General features: G+C 53.8%; 1 protein-coding gene and 1 pseudogene across 2 annotated transcripts in view; one reads left to right on the top strand and one right to left on the bottom strand.

Moving 5' to 3' along the window:
* Positions 1–2,081: 2,081 nt before the first annotated feature.
* On the bottom strand, positions 2,082–2,444 carry LOC112634966 (annotated as a pseudogene).
* Positions 2,445–4,623: 2,179 nt separating this feature from the next.
* The window catches only part of MSI1 (musashi RNA binding protein 1), a 28,566-nt gene continuing 13,507 nt past the window's right edge, over positions 4,624–19,682 (top strand). Inside the window, exons 1-9 of one of the 2 annotated variants that reach the window (XM_025402602.1) lie at positions 4,624–4,765; positions 4,925–4,965; positions 5,526–5,607; positions 5,707–5,791; positions 9,060–9,101; positions 10,661–10,753; positions 14,738–14,786; positions 15,910–15,992; positions 16,782–16,899. In XM_025402602.1, the coding sequence (XP_025258387.1) occupies positions 4,707–4,765; positions 4,925–4,965; positions 5,526–5,607; positions 5,707–5,791; positions 9,060–9,101; positions 10,661–10,753; positions 14,738–14,786; positions 15,910–15,992; positions 16,782–16,899 (652 nt within the window). In that variant the 5' untranslated portion in view covers positions 4,624–4,706. Of the gene's footprint in view, positions 4,766–4,924; positions 4,966–5,525; positions 5,608–5,706; positions 5,792–9,059; positions 9,102–10,660; positions 10,754–14,737; positions 14,787–15,909; positions 15,993–16,781; positions 16,900–19,682 lie in introns of those variants that run through there. The other variant, XM_025402603.1, reaches the window with a different exon arrangement.

Here is a 19,682-nt window from a genome sequence, read left to right as displayed (position 1 = left end):
GCACGTGTAGTCCTAGCTACTCAAGAGGCTGAGGCAGGAGAATGGCGTGAACCTGGGAGGTGGAGCTTGCAGTGAGCTGAGATCATGCCACTGGACTCCAGCCCGGGCGACAGAGCAAGACTCTGTCTCAAAACAATAAATAAATAAATAAAGTATATTTTAAGTAGGGGAAGTTTGTAAAATGGACTGATTATAAATGCATGGCTCTTAATCGGCTTACAGTAAATTTTCCTTGTCTTGCATGGACAAGAAATGGGATGTTCCGGATAATTCAGAACTTTGCTTGGATATTGCATTTTCTTTTGTTCTTTTTTCTGAGATGGAGTCTCACTCTGTCACCCAGGCTGGAGTGCAGTGGTGCGATCTTGGCTCACTTTAACCTCCGTCTCCCAAGTTCAACCAATTCTCCTGCCTCAGTCTCCCGAGTAGCTGGGATGACAGGCGTGCACCACCATGCCAGGCTAATTTTTGTATTTTCTGTAGAGACGGGGTTTCACCATGTTGGCCAGATGGTCTCGAACTTCTGACCTTGTGATCCACCTACCTTGGCCTCCCAAAGTGCTGGGATTACAGGCAAGAGTCACCGCGCCCGGCCAATATTGCATTTTCAAAGAATGAGAACACTGAAATACTCTGCACACTAAAACCATATGGATTATAATTTAATCTTTAATTTTGTTGTTTTCATTCTCAAAGGCCCTTCAATAGATCTTAAAGCTGTGTTTCTCCAAGAGTGGCCATGGAAACCCCTCAGCTCTCAGCCTCCTCATCTGATAGAGGTGTTTGTTCAAAAACTGCCATTTTATGAGACCCCATCTACCCTGAGTCCACTTGACCTACAGTTTTAGAGTAGTGAAAGTCAAAACATGAAAGTTGATTATCATTGCGCTTAAGAGATGCAGACATTCTGCTTAAATGAGTTTTGTATCATAGAGTAGACTCCTTTACCTCATCTCCTTCAAGTCTTTGCCAAAACATCACCCTCCCCATGAGAATGTTGATTTAAAATTGCATCTCAGGTTCATGCCTGTAATCCCAATGCTTTCAAGGGCAGAGGTGGGCAGGTCACCTGAGGTCAGGCGTTCAAGACCAGCCTGGCCAACACGGTGAAACCCCATCTCTACTAAAAATACAAAAAATTAGTCAGCAGTGGTGGTGGATGCCTGTAATCCCAGTTACTGGGGAGGCTGAGGCAGGAGAATTGCTTGAATCCAAGAGGCAGAGATTGCAGTGAGCCGAGATCACGCCACTGCACTCCAGCCTGGGCGACAGAGCAAGACTCCATCTCAAAAAACAAAACAAAACAAAACAAAGAAACAAATATATATATATAAAATTGCATTTCACCTTCTTCCCCATGGTACCCACCCTCCCTATCACCCTTCCTTCTCTGTGGCACTTACAACATCTAACTGAACACACCATTTATTTATCTATTGTTTATTCATTCACTCATTCATTCATTTACTTATATGACTCATCTCTAGAATGCAAGCTTTACAAAGGCAGCTGCTGGGACTACAGCACCTAGGACAATGTCTAGTACATAGAAGATGTTCAGTAAATACGTGCCAAGTTGCATAATATCATTTACTCACTGTCTTTCCCAAGAGGATTTTTTTAAAACTATAAAGCAAATTCTTCTTTTATTCTCTGAGTGTTCTGTATATGTAGTACCAGAGAAAAAGAGCTGGAACCACATTCTCTAATCTCTTAATTCTGAAGTCTGGGGCAGTTGCTCTAAAGATCATTTTTCCTTAATACCACTGAGATCCTCAATTTACTATGAGGATCATGCGTTTACAACTGCATTGTCCTGTGAGGGCTACCGCTAGAAGGACTTGTGGCCCCTACTGTGAACAAAATGGACTGAAGCTGCGCGACTGAGATAAACCTGCACTGAAAGAGAACTTGTCTAAGTCTAACCCATGTTACCGTGATACGAACAAGCTACTGACCAAAAGAGATAGACCTTCTCGGAGATCCTGAATGAAGATGCTAATACATGGATCCTATCTCAAGCTACTTCTTACACAGCCTTGGCTGACTCTGAACAGATGCCCTTACCCATTTCCTTTTTTTTTTTTTTTTTTTGATCCAAAATGTGTTTATTGAGATGGTTTCCCACTCATCTTGATTCAGAGTGCTTTGAGTGCTGCTTCCTCCTGAAGGAACATCCTTCTGTAGCCTTCCTTTCCCTCCTGTAGGCTGGCAGAGAACAGTGGAGCAGGCAACACACAAAACTGCCGTTTGTGCATGGCTAAAGACCATGGTGATTTTATAGCATCCTGGGCATGTCACATCCATGAAGTAGGAATCAGGACTCTGCACCAGGCGTTCTTCTTGTGTTTTCTCTTCTTTTCTGGAGAGGGATGACGGAGATCTGTTTCGAGGGGCACGTTCTCGCTCTTGTGGGTAGGCTGCCGCTGCCGGAAAGGACCCATTTCCTATCCTTCAAGCTCATCTGGCCAGCAGCACCAGCACACAAACCAAAGTCCAGAACACTGGAGATGCCTACTCCCTGCACCTCTCCAATGACCCTTTTTAGCTTCAGACCTAAGAAGAGTCAGCTCCCTAATACTGCAGAGGCTACCTGCTCACCCTCATCTGTGTCTCTCCTACGACACAAACTGGAATGTTTTTGTGTTGAAATGGTAAGAAATGCCTTGTGTGGGTTGCCCCCCAGTCCCCAGTCCAGGGGATGCTGAGAAACTGTGGGGCAGAGTAGGGGACACAAACAGGAAAAAGCAAGTTTGTTTCTAGTGTTATGCTCACAGGGTGGCAGGATATACCTGCTGAGCGTTCCCAGAAGGTCCCCAAGGAAACCATTACTGTAAGTCTCTCATTTTCTTCTCTGCATGGTGGCTGGGGTTGGGGGAGGGAAGGAGGGCTAACAAGAGGGGGATGGGCACCCTTCCAGGGGTCAGACTTATGATGCCCAGGAATAAAAGGTGTTGAATTCAGGATGGATGTGAAGGTGAACAGAAAAGGGTTTGTCAACAAGGGTTGTCACTGGATTACACGGGATGGATTACACGGGATGGGGGAAGGAGTAGAAGGTGAGTTGGGAGGGAGGGGCTTCTGTGGCACTGAGACCCCCAGCAGGAATGGGGAGAAGGGATGTTGGCCGCCTAAGCTTCCTGCTTTGACCCTTTCTTGGCTGGTTTCAGTCAGGGAAGTGAGGGGTTCTAAGGCTTGAATATGGAAAGGTGGGGATATGGAGAGGTGGGGATATGGAGAGGTGGGGATAAGGAGAGGTGGGGATAAGGAGAGGTGGGGATAAGGAGAGTGGTCCCGCAGCTCCCCTGGCAATCCAGAATACTTTCTCAGGGTTGTTCCCAGGCTGGAGGGAGGGAATTTTAGGGGTACCGTGAGGTGACTCCCAGGAGCCTTGGGTGCAAGTACTGGGGGATCCCAGAGACCCAGAAGATGGGGGTAGAAAGGAAGGTGTTTGCCTTCATGGGGAGTAGCCTCAAAATAAGAGGGATTGAGGGAAGCCATTCCAAATGCAGTGGGTAGGTAGTTTAGGCTCTTCCAATCGGATGGGTGGAGCTTAGACCTCTGCAAAAGAAGGGGGTCATTCGGAGGGGACGGTGCACAGATAAGGCGTTGGGCTCCTAAACTGGAAACGGGAGGCTCTAAGAGGCACTGCCTTTTCCTCCAGCCTCAGTGTGGTGGGGGTGGTGAGCTTCTGAAACCGGGTTTCCCGAATCAGGACAGAAGTCTGGAGCTCACAAAAACCGGCCAGGGAGGGAGAGAACCAGGGGAGACTCCTCACATCGGGGGGTGGGGGTGACGGCAAACTGGGAACCCGGGCTTGGGGCGGGGAATTTTCTCAACAGACTATAGGGTCCACTAATGGGGACAGCAGGGATTTGGGGAAGCTAAGGGGGACTCGCACTTTGGGCACCAAGGGCTGAGGACAGATTGGGGAAGCGGATACGGTTTCTACTGGGGTGCTGATGGAGGTTCCCCACGCGGGACGCGAGGCACTGAGAAGGTCCCCAAACTGAATATGGGATCGTGAGAGCGGAGACAGGACTCTAAATTAGAGCCCTGGGGTGGGGGCGGGGGGCTCTGAATTAGGCTGGGAGGAAACTGGGGGCTCTGAGGGTGGCTTCTCGCTCCGACTGGGGAAATGGAGCGTGTGGGGACTGGGGGGCACTGGGGCTATCTCCCGCCCGACCCGAGGAGATTGGGGTTCTCTCAATTCTGGACAGCAGGGACCTGAGAGGGAAGACCGGGGAGGGTTCTCGATCCGGAACCGAGCTACCTTGAAGGCACCGGGAAGCGCTTCATTCCGGGAGGGCGTTCCCGCGGCCAGGCCCCCGCGCCGGGGTGGGTGGGGGGGTGCGGCCGCGCCCTGGTCCCGGCCCGCACCGGGATTCGGGGTCTCGCTCGGCCCCGGGGACCCGGGAGCCCCGCGGGAGGGGGTCCCGGCGCCGCCGCCTCCGCGGGCGCCCGGGCGCGCGGGCGAGCGCGGGGCTTTATGCGCGCAGGGCGGCGGGGGGAGGAGCCGGCAGGTCGGCCCCCGGCGGGCCCTCCCCTCGGCCGTCCCCGCCCGCCCGCCCGAGCGGGGTCGGGGGAGGGGGCAGCATGGCCTGTCCGTCCGGCCCCCTTCGCCGCGCTCCTCATCTGCCCCGCGCCGAGCGCCGCCGCCGCCGCCGCCGCCGCCGCTCCGCTGCCCGCGCCGCCCGCGGCTCCCGATGGAGACTGACGCGCCCCAGCCCGGCCTCGCCTCCCCGGACTCGCCGCACGACCCCTGGTACGGCCCGGCCCGGCCTGCCTGGCCCGCGCCCGCCCCGGCCCCGCCAACATGGCCGATCCGGGTCGGGCCGGGCCTCCCCGGGGCCCGGGCCCGCGCCCCCTGCGCCCTGGCGCCCGGCGCTCACGCGGGCCCTTTGTGTCTCTCCTCCTCCCGCAGCAAGATGTTCATCGGGGGACTCAGTTGGCAGACTACGCAGGGTGAGCGAGCCTAGGAGCGCCCGCCGGTCCGGCAGGGCACCCCGGACCCCCCGGCGCCCCGGACCCGGACACCCCAGCCCAGCCCTGCGCCCTACTGACCCCGGGCGCCCTCGCGCCCTCTTTCGCGCCCCGCCCGGAGACCCCGAGAGCGACGGGCGATCCGCGAGCGCACCCGGCCCAGCGGGTGGAGGGGAGCAGATGAGGGGTTCAGGGGGTATCGGGGGGTGGGCTGGGCCCCCGGGACCCGCCGGCGGCAGCGCCAACTCCGCTCGCACCTGCGGCTCAAACTTTTGTGAGGCTGCTCCCGGAGCGGCGGGAACCCGGCCGGAGCCGTCCCCCCTCCAGCCCAGCTCGGCCCTCGGCTTCCCGGGGCCCCGGTGGGCGCCAGGAGGCTCAGCGGGAACGGGGCGAGGGCGGTGGGGGGCGGCGGCAGTGGAGAGCGCGCGGGCAGCTTGGCGCGGGGGCGGCCGGGCCGCTCCGGGGTCACCGGGGGCAAAGGACGGGGGAGGGGGGAAGGGCGCGGGGCCCGGGCTGGTCCGAAGGCGGGTGTGTGGTTACAGAAGGGCTGCGCGAATACTTCGGCCAGTTCGGGGAGGTGAAGGAGTGTCTGGTGATGCGGGACCCCCTGACCAAGAGATCCAGGTGAGCCCCTCACCCCCTCCTCCTGCTCCCGGCTCGCCCCCCTCCACCCGCCACTCACTGCCTTGTAACCATCTGCCTCTCCCTCACTACGGCGCGCAGGGGTTTCGGCTTCGTCACTTTCATGGACCAGGCGGGGGTGGATAAAGTGCTGGCGCAATCGCGGCACGAGCTCGACTCCAAAACAGTGAGTGGCCCTCGGGGCTTCGGGGGTCCTTTGGGAGAGGGAGGCTGCCGGAGGAGAGGGTCAGGACTCTCCCCAGGGGACAGCTGGACGGGGTCCGTGAGGAAGGAGGGAGTTTTTCTGAGTAAGAGGGCTGCCATGCTCTGAAACTTTGTCACTAGAGTTGGGGGGGGAGAGGGAGGAGAAAAATCCCCGGCTTGCCATGAGATGCTACATCCCCCCTCCCCTAGTCCTGGTGAGGGGAGAGGCAGCCGCCACCCTCTCCCTAGAAGTACTAATCATGATGCCTCAGAGCAGAGATTGGGGTGGGGCTAGGTCCCTCCCCCAGCCCAAATTGGGTGAGTCAGGGTAGCAGTGACCCACCCGGTGGCTTCTGTGAACTCTAACTAGTATTTGGCTCAGCGACACCCCCTCTTCATCCAGACCAATGGCAAAGCATCCCTTGAAGCCCCCTCCCTTCCTCCTTCCCTCCTCCCCCGACTTTTGGTCAATGAGCTCCTTGCTTTGTGTGGAAGACAGGGACCTGCTTTGCCCACGGAGGGGATTTATGAGAAGGGCTCTAGCTTGCCTGGAAACGACCCTTTGGAAAACTAGATCATAGGAGAAGCTGCTTGGTTGGCATTCAGACTCCTGGAACATTTTGCTGTTGTCCCACAGCTCCTTCGTGCCTTAGACCCTGCAGGGGGCGCTGGCTCCAGGGCAGATGGAAAAGGAGGAAAGTCAGAGGAGGGGGTTACCCCATCTGATGGGGGTGTCTGTCTGCCGGGGTCAGGGATAGTGTGGATCTCTTCTCTCCATGCTCCCTGGCTGTCCCCCAGTCCTGGGCCTCTCTGCTTGGGTGCTTGGGTCAGTCCCTGGCTCCTGTTTACCTGCAACAATAGCTGCTTGTGCCCAAGAATTTGTCAAATTACCGCCTGTCCCCAGCTCCTGTTATCTCTGCCCAGTGGCTCCCGCTCCTGCTCGCAGTAATGAGCAAATGAGGCCAGGCCTCAACTTTGCCGGCTCTGAAAGGATCTTCTTGGCGCAGCCTGAGTGACCCAAGCCTGGAAATGGAGAGACAGTGGCCTATTGTTTTTGGTGATTATCTGCCATCAAGCTGCCTGTTCTGCTACCATCCCCTGTCCTCAGAATGCACTGATGGCTTCTGCAGTGCTGAGGAAGCTGAGATTTAGGGGCTGGGGGATGGAGGAGTGGAAGATTGATAAAGGGGAAGAGAATGAGGGAGGAAGGAGGGTGAGATGACTATCCTTAGGAGATGGGGCCGAAAAGAGCCAGGGCTTTGTCTGTGTTTGGCGTCCTCCAGCCTGGGAAAGGGGGTGGGAGGGAGGTTTACTGTGGGGAGTCTATTTTGAGTTCTGACTTTCACCTTTTATTTACTTGTTGGGTTTTATTTATGTTGCCAGCTGTGAGTCACAGTGGAGGTGGGGTGTGTCAGGGATGGGGTGTGCGTGGGTCTGTGGGAACATGGCTTGGGTACCGTCTCCCCATCGGGGTCTGTGTAGGGGGACTGTGTGGTGCGCTGGTGGCTGGGGCGGCTGCTTCTGGGAGAAATAGAAGGATGGACATGTCCGTGGAGGTGTGGAATTGAAACTTCAGGCGGGAGAAATGGGCAGTTGTGATTTTTCCCCGGAGCCCAGTGGGACTTGGCAGGAGAGGAGCCATTGCCCTAGTGTGGATTTTGGAGGTTCCATCTCTGTGGACCGATTCCAGTGGGGGAGCCTGTAGGAGGCTAGTTCCTGGTCTGTGCCATTCAGAGAGAAGCCAGAGCCAGCTGCCTAGAACGAGGCTGAGTTTTGAACACAAGGAACTTTGGGAAAAGATAGATCTTCCCTGCGATTGGCTGGTGAACTTATGAATGACGTCCACCCATGTGGGTGGCAAAAAGCTCTGGCCTGACCTGGCCCCGTAGGCCCTGCGTGGATCACAGCCTCTCATGCCCTGTCTTTTGCTGTTTGTCATACAGCTATAGTACCCAGGAGTACACCCAGATGCCTCTTGATTTTTCCCTCTAGTTGTTCACAGCCAAGGGCAAAGGTGGCCTGCTGGTAATAGCACCTTTGTTTGTGCAATGAAGGGCAGTTCACAAAGGGCCGCTTTCACCCACGTTATCTCATCTGATTCCCCGCAGCTGCCCCTGGGAAAAGCGGGTGTGATTGTCCCCACTTTGCAGATGAAGGAACTGAGGCTCAGAGAGTTCGAGTGCATTACCAAGACCTTGTCCGTGGTCTCACAGGCTTGGCAAGAGGCCCAGAGTTTCTAAGTTCAAGTCCCATGCCCTTTCACGTCACCGAAGACTGCACTCTGCCTTGCCCCAAGCCCAGCTGCATTATCAGGGAGCTGTTTGCTCACAGCCTCAAGGAGAGCTGTTTGATGTTGATAGTACCGGGAAAACAGAACTGAGCCTACTCCTGATGGTTATGAACTGTCATCCTGTGGCCTTTTGCAGACAGAGTATTCCCATTTGAAGGGTTTCCAAAGCCTGAATTGCATACCTTACCTAGATAGGTCATCTGTGTGAAGTCAGTTACGCAAGGAAGGCCCTCGATTTACCTGATACTTGAAGGAATAAGACGGCTTACATTTTTTTGTTTTTGTTTTTGCTGTGAGCTAGACACCATGCCAAGTCCTTTGTATGCATTATCTCCAATAATCTGCTGATGACCCTTTGAGGTGGGTGTTATTATTTGCCCATTTTGCAGGTGAACTTGACCCTGACGTTCAAAGAGGGGAAATAACCTGTCCATAGTCTCACAGCTGGGCAGCAGTGCAAATGGAATTTGAAGCCAGCAGTGGGACGTTAGGGTCTAAATGCTTAACTGGCTGGGCGCGGTGGCTTATGCCTGTAATCCCAGCGCTTTGGAAGGCTGAGGCAGGTGGCTCACCTGAGGTCAGGAGTTTGAGACCAGCCTGGCCAACATGGTGAAACCCCATCTCTACTAAAAATTCAAAAATTAGCTGGGTGTGGTGTTGCGCACCTGTAATCCCAGCTACTAGGGAGGCTGAGGCAGGAGAATCACTTGAACCCAGGAGGCAGAAGTTGCAGTGAGCTAAGATCGTGCCACTGCACTCTAGCTTGGGTGAGAGAGTGAGACTCTGTCTGAAAAAAATAAAAATAAATGCTTAACCACTATTCTGTCCTCCTAGAGGCTTTTGTGATTTCTGTCACCTTTGTGTCCTGGGAGGAGAGAGGTCCTGAGGGCTGAAGGCTGTGTGGTCACTCTTCTAAAAATGCGATAACCAAGACCCCTTCTACCTCTCCCTTTTCTTGTAGATTGACCCCAAGGTGGCCTTTCCTCGGCGAGCACAGCCCAAGGTAGGTGTGTCTATGTCTGGGAGGAGCTCTCTTACTGCGGGCAATGCTGAGCAGTGATTTTCCCAGTATTTTCTGCTCTGGAAGATGCTTCTGGAACCTCTGATTGGAGTGTTTGTGGAATGGGCTGGGCTGGGAAAAGGGAATTCTTCACGTCCTTGCTCTGTGGACTGAGCAAGGACACGTCTTTCCATGTGAGCTCTGGAGTGGACTGGAGAGGGGCTTGCGTGTGTTGGGAGAAAGGGGAGCTACTCAGAGGATTCATCGTCCTGTATTTGAAGCCAGTAGAGTTTAGAGCCCGAGTCTAATTCCAACATCACAGACCACAGCCTTAATGCCCAGGCCTCTGGAAGTGAAATACAGGACAGACTTAGACCCTAAGGCTGCCCTACAGTCAGGCTAGGAAGCTACCCTTGGATCCCCCCAGTCACCCTTTACAGAGGCAGAGGGGACCACGGACTCTGTCACCTGTTGTCTTTCAGTTTAGATGTCTATGGCTGCTTTCTCAATGCTCTCTTACCCTGCTGCTCTGGCGAGTTCTCCCAGTGAGAGGGGCAAGGTGTGCAGAGAATGGATTTCTGAGCAGTTGAGCGATACAACACTCACAAAACTTTTGGTGCAGGGCAGGGGCCTAACAGTCTATTCCAGGCCTCAGGGCAACTAGCCAGGTCTTCCTTGGGAAGCAATTGAACATAGAGGACAGGAGGAAAGACTGATTGCAGAACACAGGGTCAGGACCCCTGAGTTCTCATGGGTCCTAGGACTGGGTCCCTCTCCAGGAGAGCTCGCTTTCCTCCTTTGCCAGGTGGAACTAGAGCTCTTTAAGATTCCGGGCCAGTGAATTCCATGAAGGCCCCCAGCTCCTGCCAGGGCTGAAGGAGAGGAAGAGTTTTGGGAGAAAGGAAAGGGGCATCTCTGGAAGGGTCCAGTAGAGGGCCTGAAAGCAATTATGGAGCAGGTATTCGAAGGAAGCCGCACCAGGGAGCACATGGTCGGAATTGGGTTAATTCCATTAAGCAGTTTGGTGACAGAAGGTGCTTTAGTGTTAGGATGGGGCTGGGAATTGCCGCGGATTAGCCATGCGCTCCTGGGGTAATTAGGACCATGTGTTCTTCCTAAAACAGGGCTGGGGCCACAGGGCTGCCAGAGGTTGTGTTGGGAGGAGGCTGATGAGGAAAATGTCAGCATTGAGTTCAGGGAGACTGTGATGGACCTTGGGGGTCTCCCAGGAGGGCCGGTGGGGTCTTAGAGTTAGGCTGTGGGTCTGAGTCACCAGCCCGCCCCCTTCCCTGTGTTAGTCCTTAGGGAAGGCATTTTCTGGACATAGTCCCTAGGGAGGGAGGCAGGAAGGAGGCACACTCGAGCCAGCCAGGGTGTGGGTGCACAGCTGCCCATAACAGTCCTAGAGGCGGGGGTCCAAGAGGGAGCTTGGGGGGCCTTTCAAGAGGCTGGGGCCACAGAGAGCTTGTCAGCTGGCATCCTGGCAGGGGGGCTCGAGCCCCTGCTGGTGGCGGTAGGCCACAGGACTCAGATGCCCACTTTCTCATTCCCTCCCCTAACAGATGGTGACTCGAACGAAGAAGATCTTTGTGGGGGGGCTGTCGGTGAACACCACGGTGGAGGACGTGAAGCAATATTTTGAGCAGTTTGGGAAGGTGGGTTTAAACTGGGGGCGCTCGCTGCTAGGGCTGTGAACATGCTGTAGAATGGGGCACTAGCAAGCCGAATTCAGCCAGGTCATTCAATTTCTGCAAAAGATGAGAGCCGGGCTGGATCCTGCTGTGGGGGGAGACCAGGCCAATCCACCTTGCAGCCTCCTGGCTCATCTGTGATCCTCAGAGTCAGGACATCCCTAGGGACAGAGAAGCCACACAGTAGCTGGCCCTGTTGTTGCCCTTCCACTGTATTTTTCTCTTATCTTCATTCTCACAAGGGAGGCAGTGCTCCCCGCAGCCAGTTCAATCAAGTCACCCTGTGGCCCCCTGGGAGTTTGCACCTGTCCAGGCCGCGGGCTATTGAACCTTTCCCCACTCCTTCCGTGCGAGGATGATAAGGAGGCAATAAATATGACTCCCAATTGCACTCGGCACCCTATTTGCACAGGTGGGGAGCTTGGAGCAGGAGCTGGGGGGCTGCTGGTCCCCTGGGTATTGGGGGAAACTGATGAGAGCACCCCCCAATTCCTGATCAGGCCCGGAGGATTGACTGTGAGCTCTGAGGGGGCATGGAGCTTTAATTTCTGGGCCTCTGAAGAGGTAGATGTTATGGCAACATCTGACAATAGGGTGTCCTCTGAAAGGTGGACAATGTGAACTTTGGGGTCCCATGGGGAGATGGCAGAGAGGGGCCTAGGTTTGAAGTCTAGGAGGGAAAGAGGGTTGTTTTGCTTGGGGCCGGGGTCCCTGGTCTTTCTTCTTTTAGGTGAGACAGGCGAGAGGCTGGGTCTCTACTTTCCCATCAAGACACTTCGAGTCACCCCCAGGCAAGCGAAGGGGGACGTGGCCTGGGAAATGGGCCTGGGATTGTGTGTGTGTGGCGGGGAGGTGTCCCCTGGCCAGCTGAGGCTGGTGGTGTGGGGGACCAGAGGCCTTGGCTTTCGTGCCTCGGTGGGCACCTGGGTCCGGGATGGAGGGCAGGTCGGGCGGGCCTGGGCCCCAGAGGGTAGGGCGCTCCTGGGAAGCAGCAGGCCTGGCTCGGCTGCGGCGGGGTGTCTTTGTGTCTGAGCGCCGAGCATTAGAGCTCGCACTAATCTGATCCAGCAGCTGTGATTGGAGGCCGCCTGCCCCCGGGGCCGGCGTTGCCATGGCAACCGGGCCCCAGGAGAAGCCGTCAGCGGCCGCGTCTTTTGTTCGGGCCTAAATCGGCGTTGGCATGTGAAACCGGCCCGGGGAGGCCAGGGGGAGCCGGAGAATAGGCTGCCAGGGAGCGAGGGGGACAGCCGGGAATGCCAAGGGCCCCGCGGCGGGGGGCCCCCCGCCCGGATCGAGGGGCCGCCGCCGAGGGGGGAACAATGGTCAGCCGCCATGGCTGCCACTCAGGCTTAGCGGCCGCCGAACTTGGCGGCTCGGCTCCCACTGGTCAGCAGGCCTCGGCCGCCTCCCCTCCCCCCGCCCGATCCCCCCTGCCCTTGGGTTCCCATGGAGACCAAAGCCTATTAAGGACACTGGGCCGGGAGCCTCCCTCCCCTCAGCTGGCCCCAAGAGGGGACACCGGTGGGGGTAACCCGGACCCCCAGCCATCTTCCTTGCCCCCTGCCCTGGCCTCAACCCCACCGTCCCACTAGGGGCCTCTCCAGCCAAGGCCCAGGTTGAAGGCTGTAGTGGGGCCAGGGATGGTGTCCTTCCTTCCAGGGTTGGGTGGAGGAAGACAAGAAAGGTTGTAGATATGGTCTGAATCCATCTGTGGGTCAGGCAGGGAATCCAAGCTGTAGGATTAGGGGGGAGGGTGTGGCCGGTTCATTCATTCATTCATTCATTCAAAAAATGATTGAGCCGCAGTCAAGGTGCTCAATAGGATGGTGTCATGGCCCTAAATGACACAGACACTGTCCTCATGTAACCTTCAAGCCAATAGTATCTGGCTGCTGTCTCTCCAGCTTTGCCATGCTCCCCCATGTAACTATGGGCAAGTCCCTCCCTTGTAAAGATAACAATAATAGCTGTTATTTATTAAGCACTTACTGTATCCCGGGTGCTGTGAGTTAAGAGTGTTACATGCACTATCTCACTAAATCCTCCCATAGCCATGCTCGGTGGTGCGCACCTGTAGTCCCAGCTACCAAGGAGGGTGAGATGGGAGGATTGCTTGAGCCTAGGAGTTCAAGACTAGCCTGGGCAATATAGCGAGAACCCATTTCCAAAAAAAAAGTGTCTTTCATTTAACTTCAACCTGTAAGACAGACACTGTTATGCCTATTTCACAGATGAGGAACCAAAGCCAGAGAGACATCAAGTCACCTGCCCAAGGTTACCCAACCAGCAAATGCAGGATTCAGGATTCCAACTCAGGCCCATCCTACCCAAAGCCTATGCTTTGATCACAATCCTTCTTTCTGGGTTTCTGTTTCTCATTGGTTAAGCAAGGGGTGGGGAAGATGTGCTGAACCTGAAATGACTGTCCCATTCGGGTGGTCCGGCTGATTTGGGATTGGGACTCAGAGTGGGTCCATAGGGTGGGAGTGAGAGTGCCACTCTGCAGCATGGGCCCCGGTGCAGGCAGCTGTTTGAGAAGAGAGATGTCATGAGATTCTCCAGGGACCTTGTTGCTCCTGGCTCAGTGGGATCCTGGTTCTCCCAGCGGGAGTCAGAGGCCCACTGTAGCTTGATGGCTAAGAAGAGCTGGAGGATCACTGTAGTTCAGGGTCTTTAATGAGGCAGGGGAGGGCCTTTAGAAGCTGGATGATGGGGTTGGGCACAGTGGCTCACACCCTTAATCCCAACACTTTGGGAGGCCGAGGCGGGTGGATCACTTGAGGCCAGGAGTTCAAGACCAGCCTGGCCAACACGGTGAAACCCCGTCTCTACTAAAATACAAAAATGAGCCGGGGTGGTGGGCACCTGTAATCCTAGCTACTCGGGAGGCTGAGGCAGGAGAATTGCTTAAACCTGGGAGGCAGGGGCTGTAGTGAGCCGAGATCACGCGACAGAACTCCAGCCTGGATGACAGAGTGAGACTCTGTCTCCAAAAAGAAGAAGGTGGATGATGGGCCTGGAAGTAGAGGGAAGGAGAGTAGGGAAGAGGCTGGTTACCCATGGCTTGATGGCTTGAGAAAAGTATTTTTTTTTTCATCCTTTGGATGTCTGGTCATTTGGGGGAGGGTCGGGGCCTGGAGTAGGATTGGGTTGGGTATCAGAGGCAGCCCCTGATTTATACCAAAAGTGACTTAGACCTTAGCTAAGAAAGAAGGCAAGGAGGAGGCACCAGATGCAGGCAAAAGGAAGGTGGCACCAAGGCCTTTGGTGACCGTGTATCCAAGGGGTACCTAGAGGAAGTAACAAGAGTGGACTGGGGTCCAAGAGAGGATGGATGATGTAGACCCTCCTCTTTCCCCAGTCTCCTTCCCCTCCCCCAGTCAGTGGGAGGCAAAGCAGCCCAGGCACTGAACTCTACTTGCTTTAATTACAGCCTCTAGCAAAAGGAAACCTCAATTAGAGGAAAAGATCTGTAGCCGGAGAGGGGAGTCCAGTCTGGTTGCTGTCCTCCTGGCCTTTTACAGAAGGGATGAGACTTTTGCTTCCCCATCTTGTCATTTTCCTGCCTCCCATATTTCCTTCTCTAGCATCTTCTCTGTGCCTCCCCAGCTTGGTCAAGGTCTTGCTGTGTGATCTTGGGCAGGCAACTTCACCTCTCTGAGCCTATTTTCTTATCAACACCATGGGGATCTTACCGTGCAGAGAATGTTGGGAGGATGATGGAGCTTAATAAATGCAAGCTGGTCCATTGAGATGATGGCGATTGAAAAGGGGGTGCTATGGCATTCAGTGGGATTGCAGAAGGAAAGTTGTCCCCTGTGCAGGAAAGAGGTTTAAGGTCAAGCCTGGAGTGGGCAAGAGGGCAGTGGGTTGCTGGAGCCCCTGTTCCTTGGTGGTGGTGGGTTCTGCTGGTATCTGCTGGGTCCTCCATGGCGGGCTGTGTTTCAGGTGGACGACGCCATGCTGATGTTTGACAAAACCACCAACCGGCACCGAGGTGAGTGTGGCCCCCTCCCCCTTCCCAGGCTGGGCCCCGTGGTCAGCCAGGGGGCTGCAGGTCACAGCTGCCCTTTCATCTCGCCTCCTGACATCCTATCCCCCAGGATCTGCGTCCTCTCCCGGGCCTGGCCTTACAGAAGCCTTTTGTCCCGCTATTTCCTGTGCTAGAAACTTGCCGAATTGCAGACACACAAGAGGAACAGAGGAGTACCTCCTCAGCCCCTGCAACCCACTGAGCCTCCTACCCCCACCCTAGTGGTGTCTGCCTCTGCCCAGGCTTACCTTGTCCCTGGTAACCAGAGCTTAGGCCAGGCCGCCCAGGGTCAGGCTGACTCCACAGCTCCAGGCAGTCACCTCCGGCCCAGCCCCCAGCCCCCAGCCCCGTTGCCTCTGAACATGTGAGAGTCTGGGCCACACCGTGTGTACTGCCTGGCTGTTTTCTCCCGAGGGCCTTACCTTCTGAGAAATCCCTTTCCAGCCCCTGGGGCACACTCAGGAGGAGACGGGATTGTTTCTCCAGTTGTTTCAGGACTTTTAGTCCATTATGGGAGTGGGGTATGTGCTCTGTGTGTATGTGTGTGTGTGTATTTGTATCTGTGCAAAAGGGGGTATCTGTGCCTAAATATCTGTGTATATCTGGTATGTCAGGGTAACTGTACGTGTAGAGCAGCCCTGAGAGTGTGTGTGATACGCAGGTATCTAGGTGTGTGCATGCGTGAATGTGTGTGTGTCTATGTACATTTGTATGTTTGGACATGTACACCTTTGTGTAAGTTTAAATGAGTGTGCATGTGTATTCTTTCTCCCCTGTTTGGAAACACCTAAGGACAAGAAAAAGCATGTTGAGTGTATTCTCATCACAGCTCTACCACTTTCTAACTTGCTGTGTCACCTTGGGCAAGTTACTTCACTTATCTGAGCCTTATTTTCCTCATCTGTAATCTGGGACTTGAAACCCTGCCTCAGTGGGTGGTTGAGAGGATTCCAGGCTGTGAGCAGAGCCTTTCATTAACTCTCACTTGCCAGAGAGAGAGGAGCGGGGATATTGGTATGACCTGGGGTTGGGTTTTGACCCTGCGCTCTGGTTCTGACCTTGCCTTTATGCTTTGTCCAACCTCTAGGGTTCGGGTTTGTCACGTTTGAGAGTGAGGACATCGTGGAGAAAGTGTGTGAAATTCATTTTCATGAAATCAACAACAAAATGGTGAGTTGGGACCGGGTGCAGTGGCTCACGCCCGTAAGCCCAGCACTTTGGGGAGGCTGAAGTGGGCAGATTACTTGAGGTCTGGGGTTCGAGACCAGACTGGCCAACACAGTGAAACCCTGTCTCTACTAAAAATACAAAAATTAGCCAGGCGTGATTGTGCGCACCTGTAATCCCAGCTACTCGGGAGGCTGAGGCAGGAGAATCGCTTGAACCCAGGAGGTGGAGGTTGCAGTGAGCTGAGATTATGCCATTGCACTCCAGCTTGGGCAACAGAGTGAGTGAGACTCTGTCTCAAACAAAACAAACAAAACAAAAACAAAAACATGGTGAGTTGGGATTGGATGGAGCACAGGTACAGAGAAGACTGGGGCTCCTTGGGGGGCCTGCCAGGGAAGCTTTGAAGTTCTAAAGGGAGGCAGAGGGGCTCAGAGTGAGTGGAGGCAGAGCCAGTTCTCCCACCCCCTGAAAACCTAGACAGGAAGGCAGTGTTACACAGTAGTTACTCGGGCAGATGACTTCCCTTCTCTGAGCCTCAGTTTCCACATCTGTCAAATGGGAGTGGAAAAGCTCCTCCATCATAGTATTAGTGTAAGCATTCATTGAACGATTGCATGCAAAGCTGTTTACACACTCCCTAGCATATAGTGAGTGCTCCATCAGTGGTAACCATGAAATTGTTTTCAGGTGGACAGTGAAATTAATAAAATTAATAGAGTCTTTCCAGGGAACAAGAGGGCTAACGACCCTAGCTCTATGGGAAAGACTAACTGCTAGGTCTCATTGCAGGTGGAATGTAAGAAAGCTCAGCCAAAGGAGGTGATGTCGCCGACGGGCTCAGCCCGGGGGAGGTCTCGAGTCATGCCCTACGGAATGGACGCCTTCATGCTGGGCATTGGCATGCTGGGTATGCGCGAGCCTGCGCCTGCAGCTTCTTTCTGTCGGAACTGCTCCCAGGGCTAGCAGGGGCTGTGTGGGTGTTGTACCTCCTCTGTGGTCTGCCCTCCGCCTGTCTGAGTCATTGGGCAGGAGTTAGGGACTAGGGATCCGTCCCGTCTGGCAGTCCTACCCAAGGTGGGGTGGTTTGGTTGGGGGGTGCTGCCCTCTGGTGGTAGCCAGCAGAAAGGTCCAACCATATTAATTGATCCTGTCGATCTGTCCGTTCTCTCTATCCATCCCTCCATCTGTCCATTCCTCCATCCATTCATCCATCCAGTACACAGTTATTGAGCAACTCTATATGCCAGACATCATCCCAGGAATTGCAACAATGCCTTTCCTTGGAGCTTTACAATCTGGCAGGGAAAAGAAGAAGATACATAGATTTCAGATGCAGAAGTGTAGGGTGCGGAGAGTGTGGTCACAGGGAACTTGACCACGACTTGGAGAAGTGGGAAAATAAATTACATTTAAGTTGAGTCTGCGGGTGGAGTAGGAGCCAGTGATGGGGAGGCTGGAGAGACGGGAAGGGGAAAAGTGTTCCAGGCCTTTGGAGGGGCAAAAGGAAGGCTGCCTGGTCTTATTCATTCAAGTAATATTTATTGAGCAACTTCTGAGAAGTGGAGCCTGCTCTCATGGGGCTTCCCTTCAAGTGGGAGACAGGAGTAAATGGGCACTGCCTCTACAGAGTGACTGGAGGCTGTGGGAGGCCCAAGGAGGCACCTAAACCCACCTGGAGGCTGGGGAGACTTCCTGGAGGAGGTGAAGGCTGCCATGAGCCTTGAAAGCTGAGCAGGAGTCAGCTGTGCTTTGGGTCCAAGACTGAGGATGGTAAATCTGAGTTCGGCCCCCAGGAAGCTCAGAGGCTCCCTGGAGAGATGAGATGTGTACACACAGAAAGACAACAGTACAAGGGGGTCTTTATGCCAGGCCTGGGGGAGGGACGCACAGAGAGGTACTCTGGGAATTCAGAGGAGGGGGCACAGCATGGACTAACGGGTCAGAAGTGGAGGAGGTGAGCAGCCTCCAAACAGGGCACAGTCCTCCTTGAAGTTTTCCTTTTTTCTTTAACATGTTATTTGGAAGTAATCCCAAACTCAGAGGAGCTGCAAAAATAAAACAGTACAAAGAACATCCGTATACCGTTATCAGATTCACCTGTTCTTAACATTTTGCCCCCATTTTGCTTGATCGGTTTTACTCTATGTGTAGACATGTGTGTGTATGTGTGTTTGCAAATATGGATGTATACATATATACACACACACACTTGTAATTTTTCACTGAATCATTTGAGGGTTAGTTACATGCATCGTGGCCCTTTACCCTTTGATGCTTCCTAAGATTAGGGATATTCTTTCACGTAACCACAGTGTCGTTATCAACTTCCTAAGTTTATAATTGATACAATATTTTTATCTAATCTACTTTCTATTTTCCAGTTTTATCAATTGACCCAATAATGCTCCTTTTTTGTTTGTTTGTTTGTTTTTGGTAGAGACGGAGTCTCACTATGTTGCCCAGGCTGGTCTCGAACTCCTGGCCTCAAGCAATCCTCTCGCCTCAGGCTCCCAAAGTGTTGTGGTGGTAGGCATGAGCCACTATGCCCAGCCACACCCAGTAATACTCTTTATAGAATATTTTTGTCCTTTAGAACAAGATCCAGGCTACAGTCAGGTATTGTAGTTAGTTGTCCTGTCTCTTTCACTTTGTTTTATTTAGAACATTGAGAAAGTTTTCTTCTAAGGCGATTCATGAGCTGTTTTCACCCTTCATTTAAAAAGTGAAAAAAAGTCGGGCACCGTGGCTCATGCCTGTAATCCCAGTACTTTGGGAGGCTGAGGTAGGCGGATCACCTGAGGTCGGGAGTTCAATACCAGCCTGACCAACATGGAGAAACCCCGTATCTACTGAAAATACAAAATTAGCTGGGGGTGGTGGCGCATGCCTGTAATCCCAGCTGCTCGGGAGGCTGAGGCGAGAGAATCGCTTGAACCCGGGAGGCGGAGGTTGCTGTGAGCCGAGATCGCTCCATTGCACTCCAGCCTGGGGAACAAGAGCAAAACTCCATCTCAAAAAAAAAAAAAAAAAGGGGGAAAAAGAAAGAAAGAAATTATCTAACAAATAGTGAAATCGGTGGTTAAGAGGCTTGGAGCCAGTCAGATCTGAATTTGAATCTTAATTGCACCATTATTGCTAACTATTTGATTTTTCTTTGAGAAGACAGAAAATCAGCACTTAAAGAAATTATGGGTAGTTTCTGGCCAGATGTGGTGGCTCATGCTTGTAATTCCAGACCAAGGCAGGAGGATCACTTGAGGCTAGGAACTCGAGACCAGCCTGGGCAACATAGCAAGACCCCATGTCTACAAAAAAATTAAAAAATTAGCCAGGCATACTAGCACACGCCTTGTAGTCGCAGCTACTGGGGAGGCTGAGATAGGAGAATCACTTGAGCTCAGAAGTTTGAGGCTGCAGTGACCTATGATTGCACCACTCTGCACTCCAGCCTGGGCAAAAGTGCAAGATCCTGTCTCTAAAAAAGAAAAAAGAAAAAAAAATCATGGGCCGGGCGCGGTGGCTCAAGCCTGTAATCCCAGCACTTTGGGAGGCCGAGACGGGCGGATCATGAGGTCAGGAGATCGAGACCATCCTGGCTAACACGGTGAAACCCCGTCTCTACTAAAAAATACAAAAAACTAGCCGGGCAAAGTGGCGGATGCCTGTAGTCCCAGCTGCTCGGGAGGCTGA

Source organism: Theropithecus gelada, chromosome 11 (assembly GCF_003255815.1).
Source record: "Theropithecus gelada isolate Dixy chromosome 11, Tgel_1.0, whole genome shotgun sequence".
Classification (NCBI taxonomy): Eukaryota; Metazoa; Chordata; class Mammalia; order Primates; family Cercopithecidae; genus Theropithecus; species Theropithecus gelada.
Note: the sequence above shows the minus strand (reverse complement) of the source record. Positions and strands in the feature narration are given on the sequence as shown.